The 25,791-nt window shown below is 42.8% G+C and overlaps 1 protein-coding gene across 2 annotated transcripts in view; it reads left to right on the plus strand.

The window, feature by feature from the left end:
* Positions 1-25,791, plus strand: part of FGD5 (FYVE, RhoGEF and PH domain containing 5) — a 152,835-nt gene that overhangs the window by 75,464 nt on the left and 51,580 nt on the right. For both annotated transcript variants that reach the window (XM_075321565.1, XM_075321567.1), the window contains exons 4-8: positions 354-412; positions 755-785; positions 22,013-22,164; positions 23,271-23,427; positions 23,562-23,649. In XM_075321565.1, the coding sequence (XP_075177680.1) occupies positions 354-412; positions 755-785; positions 22,013-22,164; positions 23,271-23,427; positions 23,562-23,649 (487 nt within the window). The remainder of the gene's footprint in view (positions 1-353; positions 413-754; positions 786-22,012; positions 22,165-23,270; positions 23,428-23,561; positions 23,650-25,791) is intronic.

Below are 25,791 nucleotides of genomic sequence, written 5' to 3' on the forward strand. Positions count from 1 at the left end.
ATCATTTTGGGGTCATTTTGGAAGGTTTTCTGGTGAGTCCGTAAAAATGGCGTAAAACGCGGACAAAATTGTTCACAGCTGTGACTTTTCAGTGATAAATGCTTCAAGGGGTCTTCCCCATGCTGTTGCCATGTCATTTGAGCACTCTTCTGAGACTTTTGTGACATTTTTAGGGTTTCTCCATGCTGCCGGGGGGTCATTTCACAAAAATACTCGGGTCTCCCATAGGATAACATTGGGCTCGTTGCTCGGGCCGAGTACACGAGTATCTTGGGAGGCTCGGCCCGAGCTTCGAGCACCCGAGCTTTTTAGTACTCGCTCATCACTAATTGTGACTCTTCTCTCTGATCTAGAAGGACGGTCCGACCAGAGCGCGCCACATTGTGGAGGAGCTGGTGACATCGGAGAAAGTGTGAGTACGGCTTATATTAGCCCCGCGGCTCTATGGCTGGGGTGTAATCGTCCAGAGATCACGCTGGGAGTTGTAGTTCCACAACCTTTGGAGAATGAATGGTTGTGAATCTGTGTTCTGTCCTCTGTGTTATTATGTGTTTATATAGATAGGAGATAAGATGAGATAGGATTTCATCTTGTGCTGGATATTTAGTATCGGTGAATTGTTACGTGCCGGATTATCAGATTTTCTAAATTATTGAATGGTAGCGAGGAATGTTATTGTATTAAAAAATAATAATAAATATAACAATAAATAAGTCATAAATAAATAATACCGCCATCTTGTACTCTCTTCCAGGTATGTGGAGACGTTACGGCGACTGCACACGGTAAGTAAATACATTTGGTAAATTATTGTAAAGCATTGGGATTTTTTGCTATTGGAGGCTACGGCCCATTAACCCTTGTCTGGTTCCATTAAAAAAAATTACTACTTGTTCCAATCAATCTACAACAGATCACATTGACCCCATGGTAGCAGACAAGGTTTAAAGAGAAGCCGTCCAGACCATTTTACACCAGGCACTACTGGTGCTCAGGAGCCATTGTTCTCATGTACAAGAATATAACTACTATAATACTGCCCCTATGTACAAGAATATACCTACTATAATACTGCCCCTATGTACAAGAATGTAACTGCTATAATACTGCTCCTATGTACAAGAATATAACTACTATAATACTGCCCCTATGTACAAGAATATACCTACTATAATACTGCCCCTATGTACAAGAATATAACTGCTATAATACTGCCCCTTTGTACAAGAATATAACTACTACAATACTGCCCCTATTTACAAGAATATAGCTACTATAATACTGCTCCTATGTACAAGAATATAACTACTATAATACTGCCCCCTATGTACAAGAATATAACTGCTATAATACTGCCCCTTTGTACAAGAATATAACTACTATAATACTGCCCCTATTTACAAGAATATAGTTACTATAATACTGCTCCTATGTACAAGAATATAACTACTATAATACTGCCCCCTATGTAGAAGAATATAACTGCTATAATACTGCCCCTTTGTACAAGAATATAACTACTATAATACTGCCCCTATTTACAAGAATATAGTTACTATAATACTGCTCCTATGTACAAGAATATAACTACTATAATACTGCCCCCTATGTACAAGAATATAACTGCTATAATACTGCCCCTATGTACAAGAATATAACTACTATAATACTGCCCCTATTTACAAGAATATAGTTACTATAATACTGCTCCTATGTACAAGAATATAACTACTATAATACTGCCCCCTATGTACAAGAATATAACTGCTATAATACTGCCCCTATGTACAAGAATATAACTACTATAATACTGCTCCCTATGTAGAAGAATATAACTACTGTAATACTGCCCCTATTTACAAGAATATAACTACTATAATACTGCCCCCTATGTACAAGAATATAACTACTATAATACTGCCCCCTATGTACAAGAAAATAACTACTATAATACTGCCCCCTATGTACAAGAATATAACTACTGTAATACTGCCCCTATTTACAAGAATATAACTACTATAATACTGCCCCCTATGTACAGGAATATACGGTACCTACTATAATACTGCCCCCTATGTACAAGAATATAACTAATAAAATACTGCCCCCTATGTACAAGAATATAACTACTATAATACTTCCCCTATGTACAAGATTATAACTACTATAATACTGTTCCTATGTACAAGAATATACGGTAACTACTATAATACTGCCCCCTATGTACAAGAATATAACTACTATAATACTGCCCCTATGTACAAGAATATAAATACTATAATACTGCTCCCTATGTACAAGAATATAACTACTATAATACTACCCACCATGTACAAGAATATAACTGCTATAATACTACCCCCTATGTACAAGAATATAACTACTATAATACTGCTCCTATATACAAGAATATAAGTACTATTATTATTATTATTATTATTTATTATTATAGCGCCATCAATTCCATGGCGCTTTACATGTGAAAGGGGTGTACATAATAGGGACAAGTACAGTAATCATAAACAATACAAGGCACAGACAGGTAGAGGAGGATAGAGGTCCCTGCCCGCGAGGGCTCACAGTCTACAAGGGATGGGTGAGGATACAGTAGGTGAGGATAGAGCTGATTGTGCGGTGCTGTATCAGGCTGAGGGTTACGGCAGGTTGTAGGCTTGTCGGAAGAGGTGGGTCTTCAGGTTCCTTTTGAAGCTTGCCAAGGTAGGCGAGAGTCTGATGTGTTGTGGCAGAGCATTCCAGAGTATGGGGGAGGCACGGGAGAAATCTTGGATGCGATGGTGGGAAGAGGAGATGAGAGGGGAGTAAAGAAGGAGATCTTGTGAGGATCGGAGGTTACGTGTACGTAAGTACCGGGAGACTAGGTCACAGATGTAAGGAGGAGACAGGTTGTGGATGGCTTTGTAGGCATGGTTATGGTTTTGAACTGGAGTCGTTGGGCAATGGGAAGCCAGTGAAGGGATTGGCAGAGAGGAGAGGTCGGGGAGTAGCGAGGGGAGAGGTGGATTAGCCGGGCAGCATAGTTTAGAATAGATTGTAGGGGTGTGAGACTGTTAGAAGGGAGGCCACAGAGCAGGAGGTTGCAATAATCCAGACGGGAGATAATAAGAGCATGTACTAGGGTTTTTGCAGTTTCTTGGGAAAGAAATGTACGGATCCAGGAAATATTTTTGAGTTGGAGGCGGCAGGAGGTGAAGAGGGCTTGGATGTCTGGCTTGAAAGAGAGATCAGAGTTTAGAGTTACTTCCAGGCAGCGAGCGCGTGACACTGGGGAAAGTGAGCAGCCATTGACATTGATGGATATGTCAGATGGGTGGGTTGAGTGAAGAGGAAGTAAGACAATGAATTCTGTTTTGTCCATGTTCAATTTTAAGAATCGAGCAGAGAAAAAGGATGAAATAGCAGACAGACATTGTGGGATTCTGGTTAGTAGAGAGGTAATGTCAGGTCCAGAGAGGTAGATCGGCGTATCATCAGCATAGAGATGATGCTGAAAGCCGTAGGACTCTATGAGCTGTCCCAGGCCAAGGGTGTAAACGGAGAACAGCAGGGGTCCAAAAACTGAACCTTGGGGGACCCCGACAGATAGGGGGCGAGATGAGGAAGTGGTGTGAGAATGGGAGATGCTGAAAGTTCGGTTGGTTAAGTATGAGGAGATCCAAGATAGCGCCAAGTCAGTGATGCCCAGAGATGAGAGAATCTGTAGTAGAAGGGAGTGGTCTACTGTGTCAAAGGCAGAGGACAGGTCGAGGAGGAGGAGGACAGAGTAGTGTTGCTTGGATTTTGCGGTTAGTAGGTCGTTAGTGACTTTGCTTAGGGCAGTTTCAGTGGAATGATGGGGTCGGAAGCCAGATTGTAACCGGTCAAAGAGGGAGCAGGAGGAGAGGTATGAGGACAGTTCAAGATGGACATGCTGTTCCAGTAGTTTTGAGGCATAGGGGAGAAGTGATATGGGGCGATAGTTTGACGCAGAGGAAGGGTCAAGGGAGGGCTTTTTGAGGATGGGTGTGATTGAGGCATGTTTAAAGCATGAAGGGAATACACAAGTTGTTAGTGATAGGTTGAAGAGATGGGTTAGGGTCGGGATGAAGACTGTGGTGAGATTGGGGATGAGGTGAGATGGGAGGGGATCAAGCAGGCAGGTGGTGAGATGTGATCTTGAGAGTAGAGTGGAAAGATGATCTTCTGTCATGGGGGAGAAGCTGGATTTGGAGGAATAAGGTTGAGTGGTTGTGAGGAGTGGCTGTGGTGATTGTGGGCCAAAGCTTGCTCTGATGTTGTTGATCTTCTGTTTGGAGAGAGAGGCAAAGAGGCAAAGTCTTCAGCTGAGATGAGAGGAGAGGGAGGTGGTGCCGGGGGACGGAGGAGAGGAGAGGGAGGTGGTGCTGGTGGACGGAGGAGAGAGTTGAAAGTGTTGAATAGCTGTTTAGGGTTGTGGGATAGAGAGGATATGAGGGATGAGAAGTAGGTTTGTTTTGCAGCGGTGAGTGCAGACTTGAAAGTGGTGAGAGCCTGTTTGTATGTAATGAAGTGGTCAGTGGAATGAGACCTCTTCCATCTGCGCTCAGCAATTCTGGAAGCCCGTCTCAATTCTTTAGTCTGCCTCGTGTGCCAGGGTTGCCTGTTGATTGTGCGGGTTTGGGTGTGTGTGAGGGGGGCAGCTGATTCGAGAGCTGCAGAGATGGTGCTGTTGTATAAAGTGGCAGCAGCATCTGCATCGTGTGAAGAAGCAATGTCTGCAAGAGGGAAAAGAGACTGAGAGAGGGAATGTAAGTCAAGGTGTTTGATATTTCTGCGGGGGTGTGAAAGTTTGTGGAGGGGGGGTTGCGTACTTGGAGAAGAGAGGGAAGAGAATGTGAGTAGGTTGTGGTCAGATAGGGGGAGAGGTGAGTTAGAGAGGTTAGATAGGGAACAGAGGCGAGTGAAGATGAGGTCCAGCGTGTGGCCATCTTTGTGAGTAGCTGCAGAGGACCATTGGGCGAGGCCGAAGGAGGAAGCGAGTGTTAGAAGTTTGGAGACAGATGAGTGGGAAGTGTCAATGGGGAAATTGAAATCACCCATGATGATGGTGGGGATGTCGGTGGAAAGGAAGTGTAGTAGCCAGGTGGTGAAATGGTCAAAAAAGGCAGTAGCTGGCCCTGGAGGGTGATAAATGACGGCCAGTTGGAGGTTGGAGGGGGCGTAGATGCGTACGGAGTGCACCTCAAAAGAGGGGAATGTAACCGAGGGTGGTAGTGGAATTGGTGTAAAGGAGCATTGGTCGGACAGGAGCAAACCAACTCCTCCACCATGTTTGTTACTGGGGTGGGGATGTGAGAGAGTTGGAGACCACCATAAGAAAGTGCAGCAGGAGAGGCTGTGTCAGAGGGGGTGAGCCAGGTTTCTGTGATGGCGAGGAAGGGAAGTTTATTAGTGATGAAAAGATCATGGATGTAGGAAAGTTTGTTGCAGACAGAGCGAGCGTTCCATAGAGCTCCTGTTAGTGGGACTATAATACTGTCCCCTATGTGCAAGCATATAACTACGATAATACTGCCTCTATGTGCAAGAATATAACTACGATAATACTGCCTCTATGTGCAAGAATATAACTACGAAAATACTGCCTCTATGTACAAGAATATAAGTACGATAATACTGCCTCTATGTACAAGAATATAACTACGATAATACTGCCTCTATGTACAAGAATATAACTACGATAATACTGCCTCTATGTACAAGAATATAACTACGATAATACTGCCTCTATGTACAAGAATATAACTACTATAATACTGTCTCCTATGTACAAGAATATAACTACAATAATACTGCCTCTATGTACAAGAATGTAACTACTATAATACTGTCTCCTATGTACAAGAATATAACTACAATAATACTGCCTCTATGTACAAGAATGTAACTACTATAATACTGTCTCCTATGTACAAGAATATAACTACTATAATACTGCCCCCTATGTACAAGAATATAACTACTATAATACTGCTCCTATGTACAAGAATATAACTACTATAATACTGACCCCTATGTACAAGAATATAACCAGTATAATACTGCCCCTATGTACAAGAATATAACTACTATAATACTGCCCCCTATGTACAAGAATATAACCAGTATAATACTGCCCCCTATGTACAAGATTATAACTACTATAATACTACTCCTATGTACAAGATTATAACTACTATAATACTGCCCCCTATGTACAAGAATATAACTACTATAATACTGCCCCCTATGTAGAAGAATATAACTACTATAATACTGCCCCCTATGTACAAGAATATAACTACTATAATACTGACCCCTATGTACAAGAATATAACCAGTATAATACTGCCCCCTATGTACAAGATTATAACTACTATAATACTACTCCTATGTACAAGATTATAACTACTATAATACTGCCCCCTATGTACAAGAATATAACTACTATAATACTGCCCCTATGTACAAGAATATAACTACTATAATACTGCCCCCTATGTACAAGAATATAACTACTATAATACTGCTCCTATATACAAGAATATAACTACTATAATACTGCCCCCTATGTGCGAGAATAAAAGTGCTGTAATACTGGTCCCTGTGTACATCGCTGCAGTACAGGATGCCGATATGTAAATAATGGCTTTCCTCACTATAAACTTTGAGGACCTGGTGCTGATGTCAATAACAATACACAGGAGATGGCGCATATAAATAATCAATGTTAAAGAACATTCACCAACAGCTTTAATGTTCTTGAGAGTGAAAGCGCTAAACACATTGTCACATACATAATTAAACATCCAGCAAATTGCAGCCTTTATCATCGGTGGGTTTATCACAGAGCTGAGTGAGGGGCGGTCACAAAGTCACCGAGATCTGGATCCTCAAGAGACAGAGGAGGAATATTGTGCTGGTGGCTGAGAAGATAAGAGAGATATCAGCGCTGCTCCCGGTCATTTTAAGAGATGGTAAAACTGAGCGCTGTCCTGAGGATTGGGATAAGGAAGATCAATGGAGCGAGAGAGAGACAGGGAACGAATGTGACCAATATAGTCCTGCAAATCAGCCTGAAATGATGAACGAAAAACTCTATTATAATACTGTGCCTGTGTACAAGCGTATAACTAATATAATACTGCCCCCTATGTAAAAGAATATAACTACTATAATACTGCCCCCTATGTAAAAGAATATAACTACTATAATACTGCCCCCTATGTAAAAGAATATAACTACTATAATACTGCCCCTATGTACAAGAATACAACTAGTATTATACTGCCCCTATCCACAAGAATATATGTACGATAATACTGCTCCTATGTACAAGAATATAACTCTTATAATACTGCCACCTATGTACAAGAATATAACTACTACAATACTGCCCCTATGTGCAAGAATATAACTACTATAATACTGCCTCCTATGTACAAGACTATAACTACTGTAATACTGCCCCTTATGTACAAGAATATAACTACTATAATACTGCCCCTATGTCTAAGAATATAACTACTATAATACTGCCACTATGTACAAGAATATAACAACTATAATACTGCCCCTATGTACAAGTATATAACTACCATAATACTGCCACTATGTACAAGAATATAACTACTATAATACTGCCCCTATGTACAAGAATATAACTACTATAATACTGCCTCCTATGTACAAGAATATAACTACTATAATACTGCCCCTATGTACAAGTATATAACTACCATAATACTGCCCCTATGTACAAGTATATAACTACCATAATACTGCCCCTATGTACAAGAATATAACTACTATAATACTGCCTCCTATGTACAAGAATATAACTACTATAATACTGCTCCTATGTACAAGAATATAACTACTATAATACTGCCCCTATGTACAAGAATATCACTACTATAATACTGCCCCCTATGTACTAGAATATAACTACTATAATACTGCCCCTATGTACAAGAATATCACTACTATAATACTGTCCCCTATGTACAAGAATATAACTACTATAATACTGCTCCTATGTACAAGAATATAACTACTATAATACTGCTCCCTATGTACAAGAATATAACTACTATAATACTGCCTCTATGTACAAGAATATAACTACTATAACACTGCCCCTATGTACTAGAATATAACTACTATAATACTGCTCCCTATGTACAAGAATATAATTACTATAATACTGCCCCCTATGTACAAGAATATAACTACTATAATACTGCTCCTATGTACAAGAATATCACTACTATAATACTGCCCCTATATACTAGAATATAACTACTATAATACTGCCCCTATGTACTAGAATATCACTACAATACTGCCCCCTATGTACAAGAATATAACTACTATAATACTGCCTCTATGTACAAGAATATAACTACTATAACACTGCCCCTATGTACAAGAATATAACTACTATAATACTGCCCCTATCATCCTATGTACTAGAATATCACTACTATAATACTGCCCCTATGTATAGGAATATTACTGCTATAATACTGCCCCTATATTTACGGTATATTTTCGTTCAGATGTGTAGGAATTTCTGGGTCTGGGGTTTGTTATGCGTGTTTCCTACGCAGCGTATAATGTCACATTATCATTCCTGTAATGACCGGACGCAGGGAGTGACGCCCGCTGGCTCTGTGGGATGCCGCTTGGTGCTAGCTGGTTCATGCTAATTTGCGGTGCTGGATCTCCGGGCCTGTATCCTGGCAGAACAAGTCCTGGGTGAGGATCTGTCACATTGTCAATGGAGGACTTATGCGGCTAATAGTTCCTCTGTCTATTTTGGAATTTCAAGCAGCTCGGCCCCGTCCCTTCCTCTGACCTCCCTCATTCATCCCTCTCACCCCCCGGCTCTATAATAGAATCAGTCATTACACCCCAACATCGCGGATCGCAGGCTGCGTATGGTAATGAAGACGACATTAACGTGCCTGTGACGTGTGACGGCTTCTTGATAACAGAAGTCACTGATATCGGGGGTCACAGACTCTGCTGGGATTGTTTCCATTCACTGACAGCAAGCAGAAACCATAAAAATAGGGGCATACAACACGATTAGCTCTATTTCTGAATAGAATGGGATGGAGTTATAATCAGTAATTTGTGTGTCCTAAGCCTGGTACCGGGTTAATGCCACGTCCCCTCCCCGCCCTTCCTATGGGCACCAGACATGGGCAGGACAATGCCAGATGAATGGCACGGCGTGGGAGGTGGAGGTGCCACTGACCTGGCGTCTATCCAGGCAGCCAGGTCACGTCTATGGACGGTGCAGGTCCTGTCTGGCCCCTTCTCATCCACACTAATGTCAGGAGGGCACGGGCCGTGCTTCTGTCCTCTTTGGGAAAAGTTTTCGAAAACTTTTCACACCTTATTTCTATGTAAAAGGAGTTATCAAATCTGGAGCGCCACTGTGATTGTTGGCTGCTCATTATTCATAGTAAAAGGCAGTGAATAGTGGAAGATTTAAGAACAGAAATTGTAGAATAGTGAGTACAGCTCTGGAGTACAATACAGGAGCTATCTCAAGATCAGTACAGGATAAGTAATGTAATGTATGTACACAGTGACTGCACCAGCAGAATAGTGAGTGCAGCTCTGGAGTATAATACAGGATGTAACTCAGGATCAGTACAAGATAAGTAATGTAATATATATACATAGTGACTGCACCAGCAGAATAGTGAGTGCAGCTCTGCAGTATAATACAGGAAGTAATTCAGGATCAGTACAGGATAAGTAATGTAATGTGTGTACACAGTGACTACACCAGCAGAATAGTGAGTGCAGCTCTGGAGTATAATACAGGATGCAACTCAGGATCAATACAGGATAAGTAATGTATGTATACAGTGACTGCACCAGCAGAATAGTGAGTGCAGCTCTGGAGTATAATACAGGATGCAACTCAGGATCAATACAGGATAAGTAATGTATGTATACAGTGACTACACCAGCAGAATAGTGAGTGCAGCTCTGGAGTATAATACAGGATGCAACTCAGGATCAATACAGGATAAGTAATGTATGTATACAGTGACTACACCAGCAGAATAGTGAGTGCAGCTCTGGAGTATAATACAAGATGTAACTCAGGATCAGTACAGGATAAGTAATGTATGTATACAGTGACTGCACCAGCAGAATAGTGAGTGCAGCTCTGGAGTATAATACAGGATGTAACTCAGGATTAGTACAGGATAAATAATGTAATGTATGTACACAGTGATTACACCAGCAGAATAGTGAGTGCAGCTCTGGAGTATAATACAGGATGTAACTCAGGATTAGTACAGGATAAATAATGTAATGTATGTACACAGTGATTACACCAGCAGAATAGTGAGTGCAGCTCTGGAGTATAATACAGGATGTAACTCAGGATCAGTACAGGATAAGTAATGTAATGTATGTACACAGTGATTACACCAGCAGAATAGTGAGTGCAGCTCTGGAGTATAATACATGATGTAACTCAGGATCAGTACAGGATAAGTAATGTAATGTATGTACCCAGTGACTGCACCAGCAGAATAGTGAGTGCAGCTCTGGAGTATAATACAGGATATAACTCAGGATCAGTACAGGATAAGTAATGTAATGTATGTACACAGTGACTGCACCAGCAGAATAGTGAGTGCAGCTCTGGAGTATAATACAGGATGTAACTCAGGATCAGTACAGGATAAGTAATGTAATGTATGTACACAGTGACTGCACCAGCAGAATAGTGAGTGCAGCTCTGGAGTATAATACAGGATGTAACTCAGGATCAGTACAGGATAAGTAATGTAATGTATGTACACAGTGACTGCACCAGCAGAATAGTGAGTGCAGCTCTGGAGTATCATACAGGATGTAACTCAGGATCAGTACAGGATAAGTAATGTAATGTATATGCACAGTTGTGACATCCCCTTCATATTTTTGCAGCATCTTGTTACTTGAGTTAGTTTTTGTTCTGTGGTTACTGCTATTATGTAATTATATTTATGGCTTTGGTCAGAGACATTATTAGCAGGATGTGATGGGTTAATAAGTGCATACTAATTTTCCCCTACTTGCTGCCATTGTGGGGGTGACTGGTTTGGTGTGAGTGTGTGTTGAGGTCAGGACGTCCATTGTCCTGTATAATCACAGGATGAACATTATCTGCCCTGATAATTCGGCTTCCTGTCGCTGGCCCTTTAACTGGAGGACGTTTCCCATGTCTGGGATAATTCAGACCAGTCTTCAAGGAAATTACTATCAAAGTAGTGGACTCTTCCATTGGAGCAAGAGGCAATGGCAGAACAATTACAACACTGTGTGAAATTGGGATCATGTTTAAAGCCCCCATTACACAGGCGATAAATGAGACCGTCCGTTATCTCTCCAGACTCCTCCATATACAGGGGCGCTCAGACTTTTCTTGCAGCAGCTTATCTCCCGGAGAAGAGAGACATTGGAAGTCTGAAACCAGTCATAATGGATCCTCCAATATACATAAGAGTATTGGCCAAGCCCATCAAATCTGTGGGTTCTGCCGACAGGTACATATGGGAGTTTATAGCGATCACTGATGTTCTACATGTGGTCTAGATGAAAGGAGAGAATGATAGCTCTCAAATATGTAGATTGGATGGATGGATGGATGGATGGATGGATTAATGAATGGATTGATGGATGAATTGATGTGTGAATGGATGGTGGATGGATGAATGGATGGATTGATGGGTGGATGAATGGTTGGATGGATAGATGGATGGATAGATGAATGGATGGATAGATGAATGGATGGATGGATTGATTGGTGGATGAATGGATGGATGGATGGATAGATGGATGCATGAATGGATGGATGAATGGATGGATAGATGAATGGATGGATGGAATGGATGACTGGATGGATGAATGGATGGATAGATGGATGCATAGATGGATGAATGGATGGAGGGATAGATGATGGATGGATGGAGGGATAGATGATGGATGGATGAATGAATGGATGGACATATGGATGGATGAATGGATGGATGAATGAATGGATGGATGGATGGATGAATGCATGGGTGGATGGATGGATGAATGGATGGATGGATGGATGAATGGGTGAATGAATGAATGAATGAATGAATGAATGAATATGTGAATGGATGAATGGATTGATGGCTAGATGGATGATGGATGTGTGGATGGATGGATAGAAGGATGGATAGAAGGATGAATGGGTGGATTGAGGGCTATATGAATGAATGGATGGAAGAATGGATTGATGGATGAATAGATGGATGAATAGATGGATGAATAGATGGACGAATGGAGGGATGGATGTATTGAGGTATGGATGGATGGATATGACATAGATAGTTGCACTATGATGGTGACAGTTTTGTTGTATAACATTATATAAGTCCAGTACACTTCTACTTAGAATCTAATAATGGGCCCTGGGAGTGATAAGTGATAGTTTTATCCAATCAGCTCACTGGGATTTGGTGATTGACATCTGGTCCCCACCCTGAGAATGAAGGCAGCAAATTTCATGCTTAAGGGTCTTCTGGGTCCAGTTTCGGAGAATACAGCTTTGCTCATTGCCACAGGACAGAAGAAATGGCGCCTTTGAACATTAGAAGGTCGACCCTCGCAGCAGAGGCTCGGGATCTTCTACAGATAGTATTGCATCCATTGCTGTGAGTGTCAGCGGCGATTATTGGAATTCTGCGTGCAGTTTCCCCGGTTGTTGTTGCCTCCAGATATAATCAGATCAATTAAATAATTAAATACGTTGAAAATAGGTGTTCTGTTAACTGATCCTATAAATCCCGTAACCGTTCCGCTAACTGCCTTTATTATTCCCCTAACCACTTTTATTATCAGGACAATTTTTTGTTGCTTATTTAACCCTTCCCCGTATCACTGCTCGAATCTACTTAAATGAGAAATCTGCCTTGAAGGAGGTGTAACAACAGAAAATGCGCAATTGTTTCAAACAGGTTTTTGCATTTTGATCACAATGTGTGCGTGTGTGTATATATATATATATATATATATATAAATATAAAGATAAGAGTTTACGCCTCATTCTTTTATGACAATCAAGCTACCGATTATATACTGTGTGTGTGTGTATATATATATATATATATATATATATATATTACATAGTCTCCTCTCGTCATGTACTGTATATTACCTTCCCTTATTACATAGTGCCCTCCCCTGTTATGTACATCATCGTACTTTACATATCAGATTATCTTGTTATTTATACCGCCCTGTTTTTATTTCATAGTGTCCTCCCTTCTCTAATATATAAAGCTGAATGTGTGTGTGTGTGTGTGTGTGTGTATGTCCGGGATTGGCATCTGCACTGTCGCAGCTACAGCCACAAAATTTTGCACACTCACACGTCTGGACCCCGAGAGCGTCATGTTTTGAGGGGAAATTTTAACCCCGCTATCTACAGTTATTCGCCAAAAAATCTGCCTCCATTAAAGCGAATGGAGCTGGGAGCCACAGTGCAGCCAGAACTTCAGAAGCATGTGCATCCACACCCTTATATGGAATGTTGGCGTGTCACAATGCAGCCAGGGAAAGAGGCAGACACAGACAGGGAAAGAGGCAGACACAGACAGGCTAAGAAACAGACACAGACAGGGTGAGAGACAGACACGAAGAGACAGACACAAAGAGACAGACTGACAGGGAAAGAGACAGACAGAGAGAGAGAAGGAAAGAGAGAGACAGGTTAAGAGACAGACACAGACAAAGAGACAGAGAAAGACACAGGGAAACAGTCAGACAGGGAAAGAGAGGGAAAGAGACAGACAAAGACAGTTAAAGGGACAGACAAAGAGACAGACACAGGGAAAGAGACAGACAGGGAAAGTGACAGAGATAGACTATTTTGTTAACAGCAGTTATTAACCCGGGCGAAGCCGGGTATTACAGCTAGTTAGATATAAAATGACATGACTACTGATGGTACATGGAAAAGCTTAATTTCTGATGGAGCAGCTGATGGATTGGTCCTAAGGTCATTTTATATCTAACAAGAGAGGATTATGCAACAGCGAGGACGCTGTGAATAACAAAATAGCGAGAATACTCTATATGTAAGGGACAGTGCTGTACATAACAAGAAGGGCCGCTATATAATAAGGGAAGGTGTCATACATAGCTAGAGGGAATGCTATGTTATTAAGGACAGTGTTCTATATATTTATTATAATAAGAGGAAACTGTGTAATAAAGGACAGTGCTGTATATAGTAAGACAATATACTCTATACCAAGGGACTGTATAACAGTATAAGGCTACATTCCTGTATCTGTGTGAAGTGTCATTGTGGTGCCCGATTTTTACATCTATTGACTTACCGCTGACATTTCATCTGATTAATTTTCAGTTGTCTCTTCTCCATCTGTTCAGACCTTCATGTCGACATCTTCCATCCACGATTTGTCTTGTCACACTGATCATCATACAAAATATAAAAATAAACTAATCAGTCTCTCTGTGACCCCCCCATTAATTTGAAGGCTATGCCCAAACATTGTATTTTTGTTGCATTTTGTTTGCACATGGATTTGTTGTGAAAAATCTGTACAGTTTTACAGTACAAGCAAAGTGAGTGAGAGTCCTGAAATTTGTTGCTTATTTATTTGGTGAAACATCCCTGTTCTGTGTCCCCCCCACACCTTCATTGTAAGTCCCTGATAGCGTCATTATGAAGTAGGGGGAGGGGGGAGAAGACATTATCAGTGTCTTGTAATGAATTTGGGGGTGGGAGAGGACTGTATCAGGTAGTTAGTAAAATTTGGACTTGATCCCCCACCTATGTTGTTTTGTGTGGGCCTTTGTAGCATTCCAGATCCTTCAAAGACATGTGTTTGCCCCCTATATAGGGATGTCACCTATCATCGCCCCTTCCTGATATAATGTCCCCCATTCTATGCCTTTTCCAGTAATAATGTACCCTATACTGAGCCCTTTCATGGGATACTGTCTCCCAACCTGGACCCCTTCTTGGTATAATATACCCCATCCTGATCCCATTCCTGGTGTAATGTGCCCCGTCTTGGTTCCTTATCTGTATATTGTACCTTATTCTGGTCCCATTCCTGGTGTAATGTCCCCCATTCTCCTTCCATTCTTGGTATAATGTGTATCATCCTCCTTCCATTCCTGGTATAATGTCCCCTATCGTTCTTCCATTCCTGGTATAATGTTCCCCATCCTCCTTCCATTCCTGGTATAATGTTCCACATCCTCCTTCCATTCCTGGTATAATGTCCTCCATCCTCCTTCCATTCCTGGTATAATGTCCTCCATCCTCCTGCCATTCCTGGTGTAATGTCCCCCATTCTCCTTCCATTCCTGGTATAATGTGCCTTATTCTCCTTCCATTCCTGGTATAATGTGCCTTATCCTCCTTCCATTCCTGGTATAATGTGCCTTATCCTCCTTCCATTCCTGGTATAATATCCTCCATCCTCCTTTCATTCCTGGTATAAGGTGCCTTATCCTCCTTCCATTCCTGGTATAATGTGCCTTATCCTCCTTCCATTCCTGGTATAATATCCTCCATCCTCCTTTCATTCCTGGTATAATGTCCCCCATCCTTCTTCCATTCCTGGTGTAATGTCCCCCATCCTCTTTCCATTCCTGGTATAATGTCCCCCATCCTCCTTCCATTCCTGGTATAATGTGCCCCATCTGCCTTCCATTCCTGGTATAATGCCCCCCATCCTCCTTCCATTCCTGGTATAATGCCCCCCATCCTCCTTCCATTCCTGGTATAATGCCCCCCATCCTCCTTCCATTCCTGGTATAATGTCCCCCATCCTCCTTCCATTCCTGGTATAATGTGTCCCCTATCCTCCTTCCATTCCTGGTATAATGTCCCCCATCCTCCTTCCATTCCTGGTATAATGTCCCCCATCCTCCTTCCATTCCTGGTATAATGTCCCCCATCCTTCTTCCATTCCTGGTATAATGTGCCCTGTTTTTGTTTAACACATCAAAACCCAAAACAACGATTCTACTCTTCTTCTTCCGAGCCCACGCGGTGTGGTGTCTTCTTCTAGCCCCATTGGCTGGTGTGAGAATTGAGAGGTTTCTATTTATTATTTTTAATATATATTAAATAAAATAATGAATAATAAATCATTTTCACACAAAAAAATGATAAAAATAGGTCATTTTCTGATGACAAATTCCCTTTAATGAGCTGTGAGTTATCTTAAATTTACTATTCTGTAAAGTTGAGTTGTATCAGCGAGGATGGGAATGTCCGTCCTATGGCCACATACACCTTGGACACTAACTGGTCCTTTGAGATAGAGGGTCCAGGCAAGTGTGGTCTCATCCTATTACTGGGAGGTGATGGGTGGGATCCTTTACAGATCTCCCCTCCCCAGAGGAACTGCTTTGCTATGAACAAGTTTGAGAAAATGAGCCAAAAGGTCAAGAAGGGGAAAAATAACAGAAAGCTCTTCTGTCCCAGCAGGCAAACTCAAAGATCATTATGTGGGGCTCATTTTGTGTTATGAGGTGTAACGGTGTAGGTGGAAAGCAGGGGACAGAGGCTCCAATACTGGCTCTTAGGCTAGGGTGACTCTAGCTCTCCCTAATCCCAGAATTACTTCTGATGGTGAGGATGTCTGGGCCACCTTCTTTGCCCTGCTCCTGACCAGCCCTGATCTTATACCCACTCCCACCAACCCCTGGGGAGGGTGGGGGCAGGAGTCATAAAACTGACAGAAATAGTCAAACAGGGAATACCGAATCTCTACCTCATGGTACACACACACACACACACACACACACACACACACACACACACAGAAGTATAAAACACAAAGCGTTTAGGAGGAAAATAAGAGCAAGGAGGAAATAACAAGACAACGGAAGAATGCCTCAACAACTCGAAGCACCAAGTAATACAATCACCAACAGGGCTGGCATTCAACAGCACATGAACCGGTTTAGCAACAGCTATAGTCGGCATGGGAAGACAGACTCTACCATCTTAAAAAGGCAGAAAGTGACTGTGATAGATCTCCACCAACATGTGATCCAAGAGATAACCATCAGGCTAGCAGAAATTTACTCCTGCAAGCCCGATCACTAATGAGCACACAGCTGGTCAACGCCCGAGCCTGTCAGTGTAACTCAGAAGCACCAAAGGAGGTATAGTGTGGAGTGTCAGATTCTGCAGAGTGAACAGTGTCAGATGCCACCATGACACTCGGCAAGTTTACAGCCAAGCAGTGTGTGATATGAGGTTCCTCAGTATCCAGTGTTTTGAACACTGTTTTTTTTTACTAATCTATAAGACTTGCTCAACAAAAATGTGCCCCCTTTCCAGGAGCTGCCTGACATCATCCACACGGGGGAGCCCTGGGGTCCGATACCAGTTTTCCTGATATTTTTTTACATTTCTGCAGCATTTGAGATGAGACCGTCCTGGATCAGGTCCTGAATTTAGGTTGTTTATATAGAATTTAGGATCGGCCATTTATTTATGTCCAGACTAATCTCGGGGTTGTGACATCTTACAAATGGGTCCGATTGTCCGAATACAATAAGATGTAAAGAATTAATGGTGAGGGTCAATCACAGACCTCACTACATTGTCTTCATGTAATGGCTCGCCGCCTTTGCCCCCTTTGTTTTCGATATTGGACATTCAGGAACCAATTATGGTTATTGATTGATTAGGAGGCCCCCAGACCGGGAGCCCTCAGGGACATTAGACCTGAAACTCGCAGATATTGTGTATCTATAATAATAAAGCATCAGACACTTTCCCTTTAATATTTATTTGATTTGGGATCAGAGGTTATCAATGCGCAAAATCTCACTATATTCCAGGAATAACCAAGCGTGAAGTCAGCGTGAAGGTCGGTAAATTTCAGGGTTACATTATTCACCGTCCCCACCTTCCCATGCACTAAAATGTATAGCAGGAAGGACGGCCGCTTCCTGAATTCCAGGCCGGTCCCGTGACGTTTCCGACCGTCCGGGCGATTTTGTGAATCCGCATTTAGGACAATGGGCTGTTCTTATGTCTAATACTTTATATATTTGGGCACAGAGATGCTGATTTTAGTTCATGAAGAACTACAGGTCTCAGCATGCCCTGTTTGAATGTAGAGACATACTAACACAGGAGACGGATTAAATGGCTGCTGCAAAATGTTACACTATGAATTGTCATGTGCTGATAAAGGGTTAAAAAACCAACATAGATTTCATTATTTTCACAGCTGAGGGTTTGTCACAACAGAATCTTCTTTGAGATTGATACATTGTAACAATATATTAGATCCATAGGGAAAGTTCAGCTGCTGATTTGTAGAATTGATGTAATTGTAACAAACTTTCAGCTGTGAAAAGTGTTAGCTCAGTATCAATTTCCAGCCAAGAATATTACCATTCACTGACAGCAAGCAGGGGTCTTTAAAATGAGGAATGCAGCATCAGAGCTATCTATTGTGATTGGACTCTATTGACCTATGAGAGGATACAATTGAGGTTCCAATGTTTATTGTAGCAAGTTACAATGTATCTTTTAGCGCTGCAGTTCTAATTTTTAAAGGGGAAGCGCCTTCATTTATAATTGACAGAAGAATTGGGGCCGTGGTGCTGTGACGGTACTGCGGGGGCTCCAGGTATCGTGTGCACTTGGCAGTTCCTTCTCTTATGATATATTCTCCGTGTTACACCGTAAGCGAGGATCCTCCATGCAGATAAAACGTCTTTAAACGCTCTGCGCCCAATGCGTCTCGGGGGGGATTTGTCAGCTCTTTCGTGTTCTGCCAGTTAATGCTTTATAGATTTCTTGAGCAGATTAGATGCTAGAACTGTTTTGTTAACCTCCTCTGAACTATGAGACTCGAGAGCAGAAACGGCTGCGGTACAGACTGCGAAGCAGGACGACGACACCGCCAAAGTGGGCGAAAATGTAGTGGCGGCCAAATTCTTAGGAATGGTCTAGGTAGAACCTGAAGCAGCAGTGCATGACTGCTGTCCTAGATGGTCCTTGAATGCATGGGCCCTGCTCTAAGTCCCGGGGCCCTGCTCTAAGTCCAGTCCAAGTCCCGGGGCCCTTCTCTAAGTCCAGTCCAAGTCCCGGGGCCCTGCTCTAAGTCTCGGGGCCCTTCTCTAAGTAGGTAGAACCTGAAGTAACATTGCATGACTGCTGTCCTAGATGGTCCTCGAATGCATGTGCTCGGCTCTAAGTCCCGAGGCCCTGCTCCAAGTCTAGTCTATGTCCCAGGGCCCTGCCCCAAGTCATGTCTAAGTCCCGGGTCCCTGCTCTAAATCCAGTCTAAATCCCAGGGCCCTGCTATAAATCCAATCTAAGGCGGGCTTTGCACACTACGACATCGCAGGTGCGATGTCGGTGGGGTCAAATCGAAAATGACGCACTTCCGGCATCGCATGCGACATCGTAGTGTGTAAAGGCTCGATGATACGATTAACGAGCGCAAAAGCGTCGTAATCGTATCATCGGTGCAGCATCGGCGTAATCCATGATTACGCTGACGCGACAGTCCGATGTCGTTCCTCGCTCCTGCGGCAGCACACATCGCTGTGTGTGAAGCCGCAGGAGCGAGGAACATCTCCTACCGGCGTCACTGCGGCTTCCGTAGGATATGCGGAAGGAAGGAGGTGGGCGGGATGTTTACATCCCATTCATCTCCGCTCCGATTGGCCGCCTGGCGTGTGACGTCGCTATGACGCCACACGACCCACCCCCTTAACAAGGAGGCAGGTCGCCGGCCAGAGCGACGGTCACAGGACAGGTGAGTCCATGTGAAGCTGCCGTAGCGATAATGTTCGCTACGGCAGCTATCACAAGGAAATCGCTGCTGCGACGGGGGCGGGGACTATCGCGCTCGGCATCGCAGCATCGGCCTGTGATGTCGCAGCGTGCAAAGTACCCCTAAGTCCCAGGGCCCTGCTCCAAGTCTAGTGTAAACCTCGGGGCCCTGCTTTAAGTCCAGTCTAAGTCCCGAGCAGCGTCGGACTGGCTACCGGAGGAATCTCCAGTAATGCCAGGCCTGGATTCAGTTACCTGCATTGCACTCCGGAGCTCTCACCTGAACTCTGGAGATCAGCCCGGCCTGTCTGCAGCTGTCATGAACTGAACGGCAATCGCCGGTGAATCAATTACTCGACGCTCGCGGTACAGTCTAAGCTGCACTAAGGTGAGAGCTTTGGAGTGCAATGCAGGTAACTGAATCCAGGCCTGGCATTACTGGAGATTCCTCCAGTAGCCAGTCCGACGCTGGTCCCGGGGTCCTGCTCTAAATTCAGTCTAAGTCCCGGGGTCCTGCTCTAAATTCAGTCTAAGTCCCGGGGTCCTGCTCTACATTCAGTCTAAGTCCCGGGGTCCTGCTCTAAATTCAGTCTAAGTCCCGGGGTCCTGCTCTAAATTCAGTCTAAGTCCCGGGGTCCTGCTCTAAATTCAGTCTAAGTCCCGGGGTCCTGCTTTAAATTCAGTCTAAGTCCCGGGGTCCTGCTCTAAATTCAGTCTAAGTCCCGGGGTCCTGCTCTAAATTCAGTCTAAGTCCCGGGGTCCTGCTCTAAATTCAGTCTAAGTCCCGGGGTCCTGCTTTAAATTCAGTCTAAGTCCCGGGGTCCTGCTCTAAATTCAGTCTAAGTCCCGGGGTCCTGCTCTAAATTCAGTCTAAATCCTGGGGTCCTGCTCTAAATTCAGTCTACGTCCCGGCGCCCTGTTCTAAGTCCAGTCTACATCCCAGGGCCCTGCTTTAGGTCTAGTCTAAATCCAAGGGCCCAGCTCTAAGTCCAGTCTAAGCCCCGGAGCCTGGACTGTGCTCTTCTACCTGCTATGCACAATGATTGATTGTAAGCATAGTCCTCCATCGTACACAGGATCTAATGAGTGAACGATGTTGGACTATTGCACTTTTTTGCTTGGAAGATGAGCAGCTTCAGTTGTGTCCAGCAGCCACTTATCCCTTTTTCTTTGTAGCAGTAAACGTGCACTTGGCAGAGCGATGGCTACTTGTCCTAAAATGTACCTGAAAACACCCTGGAACCCAGCACATGGGGCACAACACCCTGGAACCCAGCACATGGGGCACAACACCCTGGAACCCAGCACATGGGGCACAACACCCTGGAACCCAGCACATGGGGCACAACACCCTGGAACCCAGCACATGGGGCACAACACCCTGGAACCCAGCACATGGGGCACAACACCCTGGAACCCAGCACATGGGGCACAACACCCTGGTTGCCATTAGATTGGTAGAATAAAGAGGTGAAGAGGTATAGAGAGGTGAATGCTTCCGAACATTGACCAAGATGGCCAACGACTTATGCGACTTTGATTGTATATTAGGGATCTGCTATTTATACAATACACAGGAATCAACACTTCATGGATGACTCCAGGTGGCAGAAGAACACTGGCAACCCCATACACTGGCGACCCTGTACACTGGCGACCCTGTACACTGGCGACCCCGTACACTGGCGACCCCGTACACTGGCGACCCCGTACACTGGCGACCCCGTACACTGGCGACCCCATACACTGGCGACCCCATACACTGGCGACCCCATACACTGGCGACCTCGTACACTGGCGACCCCGTACACTGGCGACCCCATACACTGGCGACCCCATACACTGGCGACCCCATACACTGGCGACGCCGTACACTGGCGACCCCATACACTGACGACCACGTACACTGGCGACCCCGTACACTGGCGACCCCCTACACTGGCGACCCCCTACACTGACGACCCCGTACACTGGCGACCCCGTACACTGGCGACCCCGTACACTGGCGACCCCATACACTGGCGACCCCGTACACTGGCGACCCCGTACACTGGCGACCCCATACACTGGCGACCCCGTACACTGGCGACCCCATACAGGACAGACTTGTGGTTTGGGTGCATCACATGTGTCTCTATTTTCTTCCAGGAATTCCATGCATCAATGCTCAGGGTGCTCGGCAGTGAGGAGGAAGATGAGGAGGAAGAGCTGAGGCTACGGCATGGGCTGAGCCAGCTGCTGGACGTCTACCTACTACATGAAGAAGTCCTGGAGGAACTGGAAGAAAGATTAAAGCACTGGTGAGATTCTGGCCAAGAACTACACATACTTGGTAACATAAAGTCACATGGGAGGGAAAGTGTTAGGAAACTTTTCGAATACTTTACATTACCTATCCAGTATTGATCAGGAGATACAGTCTTTTTTATACTCCAGAGCTGCGCTCACTATTTGGCCTATTGCCAGATGTGCCCCTACCTACTACACCACATAAATGTATGACAGTTTGTATGAAGACAATACTGCTTTAAAACAAGCTCTTTTTAGAAACTGATCAATATTTCAGCTTTGAAGCAAGCAGACTTATGAGTGCAGCTCTGGAGTATAATACAGGATGTAACCAAGGATCAGTACAGGATAAGTAATGTAATGTATGTACCCAGTGACTGTACCAGCAGAATAGTAAGTGCAGCTCTGGAGTATAATACAGGATGTAACTCAGGATCAGTACAGGATAAGTAATGTATGTACACAATAACTGCACCAGCAGAATAGTGAGTGCAGCTCTGGAGTATAATACAGGATGTAACTCAGGATCAGTACAGAATCAGTAATGTAATGTATGTACATAGTGACTGCACCAGCAGAATAGTGAGTACAGCTCTGGAGTATAATGCAGGATGTAACTCAGGATAAGTACAGGATAAGTAATGTAATGTATGTACAGTGACTGCACCAGCAGAATAGTGAGTGCAGCTCTGGAGTATAATACAGGATGTAACTTAGGATCAGTACAGGATAAGTAATGTATGTACACAATAACTGCACCAGCAGAATAGTGAGTGCAGCTCTGGAGTATAATACAGGATGTAACTCAGGATCAGTACAGAATCAGTAATGTAATGTATGTAAACAGTGACTGTACCAGCAGAATAGTAAGTGCAGCTCTGGAGTATAATGCAGGATAAGTAATATATGTACACAGTGACTGCACCAGCAGAATAGTGAGTGCAGCTCTGGAGTATAATACAGGATATAACTCAGGATCAGTGCAGTATAAGTAATGTAATGTACGTACACAATGACTGCACCAGCAGAATAGCGAGTTCAGCTCTGGAGGATAATACCAGAGGATCTATACAAGTGTTTATATTTGTATTCATGATATATACTGTTTTTTCCAAAGGGAGGAAAATCAGAAAATTGCAGATGTGTTTTTAAGTCGAGAATCCAAATTCCAGCACCATACGGCCTTTATTGTCGCCTTTGACAAGACAACAGCTGCTCTTGAAGAATGTAACCTCAAAACCCCCCAGGTCACTGCCGTCATCAGAGACTTCGAGGTCAGTTCCAATATTTTCATGTCCATTAGGCCTCATTGTGCTTAGCGGGTGGTAATAATAATGGAGGTAGTAGTAATGACTGCAGATAATAATACTGGAACTTGTTGCTTTTCTTTCTTTATTACGGAGCACAGAGGAACTTCCAGCGTGGACATTCGAGTGTTAAACATGAACTGGTGAAAGTGGTGCAGAGAATCTTCCAGTATCACATGATTCTCACAGGTAACAGCCTTTTTGCAGGATATTTCTCTTCTGGCAATTCTTTCTTATAATTGTCTCAATGTATCTATTCACAAACAGGATTTAAAATCTAATATTTTGAGTATACAGTTCCTATATAAACCTTTGTGTCTCCATGTGTGACCCTCGGGCAAGGGAACGCCCAGCAGACAGGGCAACACAGAGGATACAATGGAGATGGAAAGGCTAGGAAGGGTCAGTTCTTGAGAATAACCTGTGTCTGATCGCTGAGCACAAAAACACTTACCTATACGGGTCCTTCCCCCATCGCTGTCACATGCCAAGTCCCTAGCTGTCCCTCCACTCACCCTGAATAGTAAAAAGGCCAGTAAGTGCACTACACTTCACAACTGCAATAGTCAAACATAGGGGAAGGAAGACAGACAGGGGAACATAGCCAAAAGGATATACACCAACACCAAAGTGTTAGCCAAACACCCAGGGCTGCAAACGACAGAACTCCAGCAGCTTCCAGAAACTTTCTCCTTCCTCAGTTCAAAAATGAATTCTATAACCGGCATCAGGTGATGGGACATGTGACTATTTAAAGGGAAGGGGAGTGGTCTCAAACCAGCTGCATCAAAGGCAAAAGTAACAAGGAACTACCAGCAAGGAAAGAGTCCTTAAAACCTCGCTGCACAAAAAGAAAGAAGATACATTTTAAACCCAAAGTTTTCACAAGGCAATCTGAACCTCAGATCTCAATCCTATAAACTACGAGCAAACCATTTGCGGTCTGATGCTGCATCGTGTACTGCTCCACTGCATCTGCTCCCTCTTCATACATGTTAACCTGTTAAGGGCTTAAACTGTTTAGGAGCTACAGACAAAAAACAAGGGAAGGTTTTTCCTCTAGTCTATTTGGAATGGTTTTTTTTCTGTACAAGAATATAAACACTATAATACTGCTCCTATGTACAAGAATATAAATACTATAATACTGCCTCTATGTACAAGAATATAACTACTATAATACTGCCCCTATGTACAAGAATATAACTACTATAATACTGCCCCTATGTATAATAATATAACTACTATAATACTGCCCCCTATGTACAAGAATATAACTACTATAATACTGCCCCTATGTATAATAATATAACTACTATAATACTGCCCCCTATGTACAAGAATATAACTACTATAATACTGCCCCTATGTACAAGAATATAACTGCTATAATACTGCCTCTATGTACAAGAATATAACTACTATAATACTGCCCCTATGTACAAGAATATAACTACTATAATACTGCTCCTATGTACAAGAATATATCTACTATAATACTGCTCCTATGTACAAGAATATAACTACTATAATACTGCCCCTATGTACAAGAATATAACCACTATAATACTGCCCCTATGTACAAGAATATAACCACTATAATACTGCCCTTATGTACAAGAATATAACTACTATAATACTGCTCCTATGTACAAGAATATATCTACTATAATACTGCTCCTATGTACAAGAATATAACTACTATAATACTGCCCCTATGTACAAGAATATAACCACTATAATACTGCCCCTATGTACAAGAATATAACTACTATAATACTGCTCCTATGTACAAGAATATAACTACTATAATACTGCCCCTATGTATAATAATATAACTACTATAATACTGCCCCCTATGTACAAGAATATAACTACTATAATACTGCCCCAATGTATAATAATATAACTACTATAATACTGCCCCCTATGTACAAGAATATAACTACTATAATACTGCCTCCTGTATACAAGAATATAACTACTATAATACTGCCCCTATGTATAAGAATATAACTACTATAATACTGCCCCCTATGTACAAGAATATAACTACTATAATACTGCCCCTATGTACAAGAATATAACTACTATAATACTGCCCCTATGTACAAGAATATAACCACTATAATACTGCCCCTATGTACAAGAATATAACCACTATAATACTGCCCCTATGTACAAGAATATAACTACTATAATACTGCTCCTATGTACAAGAATATATCTACTATAATACTGCTCCAATGTATAAGAATATAACTACTATAATACTGCCTCCTATGTACAAGAATATAACTACTATAATACTGCCCCTATGTACAAGAATAT

The sequence above is a fragment of the Anomaloglossus baeobatrachus genome, chromosome 8 (genome assembly GCF_048569485.1).
Source record: "Anomaloglossus baeobatrachus isolate aAnoBae1 chromosome 8, aAnoBae1.hap1, whole genome shotgun sequence".
In the NCBI taxonomy this organism is placed as follows: Eukaryota; Metazoa; Chordata; class Amphibia; order Anura; family Aromobatidae; genus Anomaloglossus; species Anomaloglossus baeobatrachus.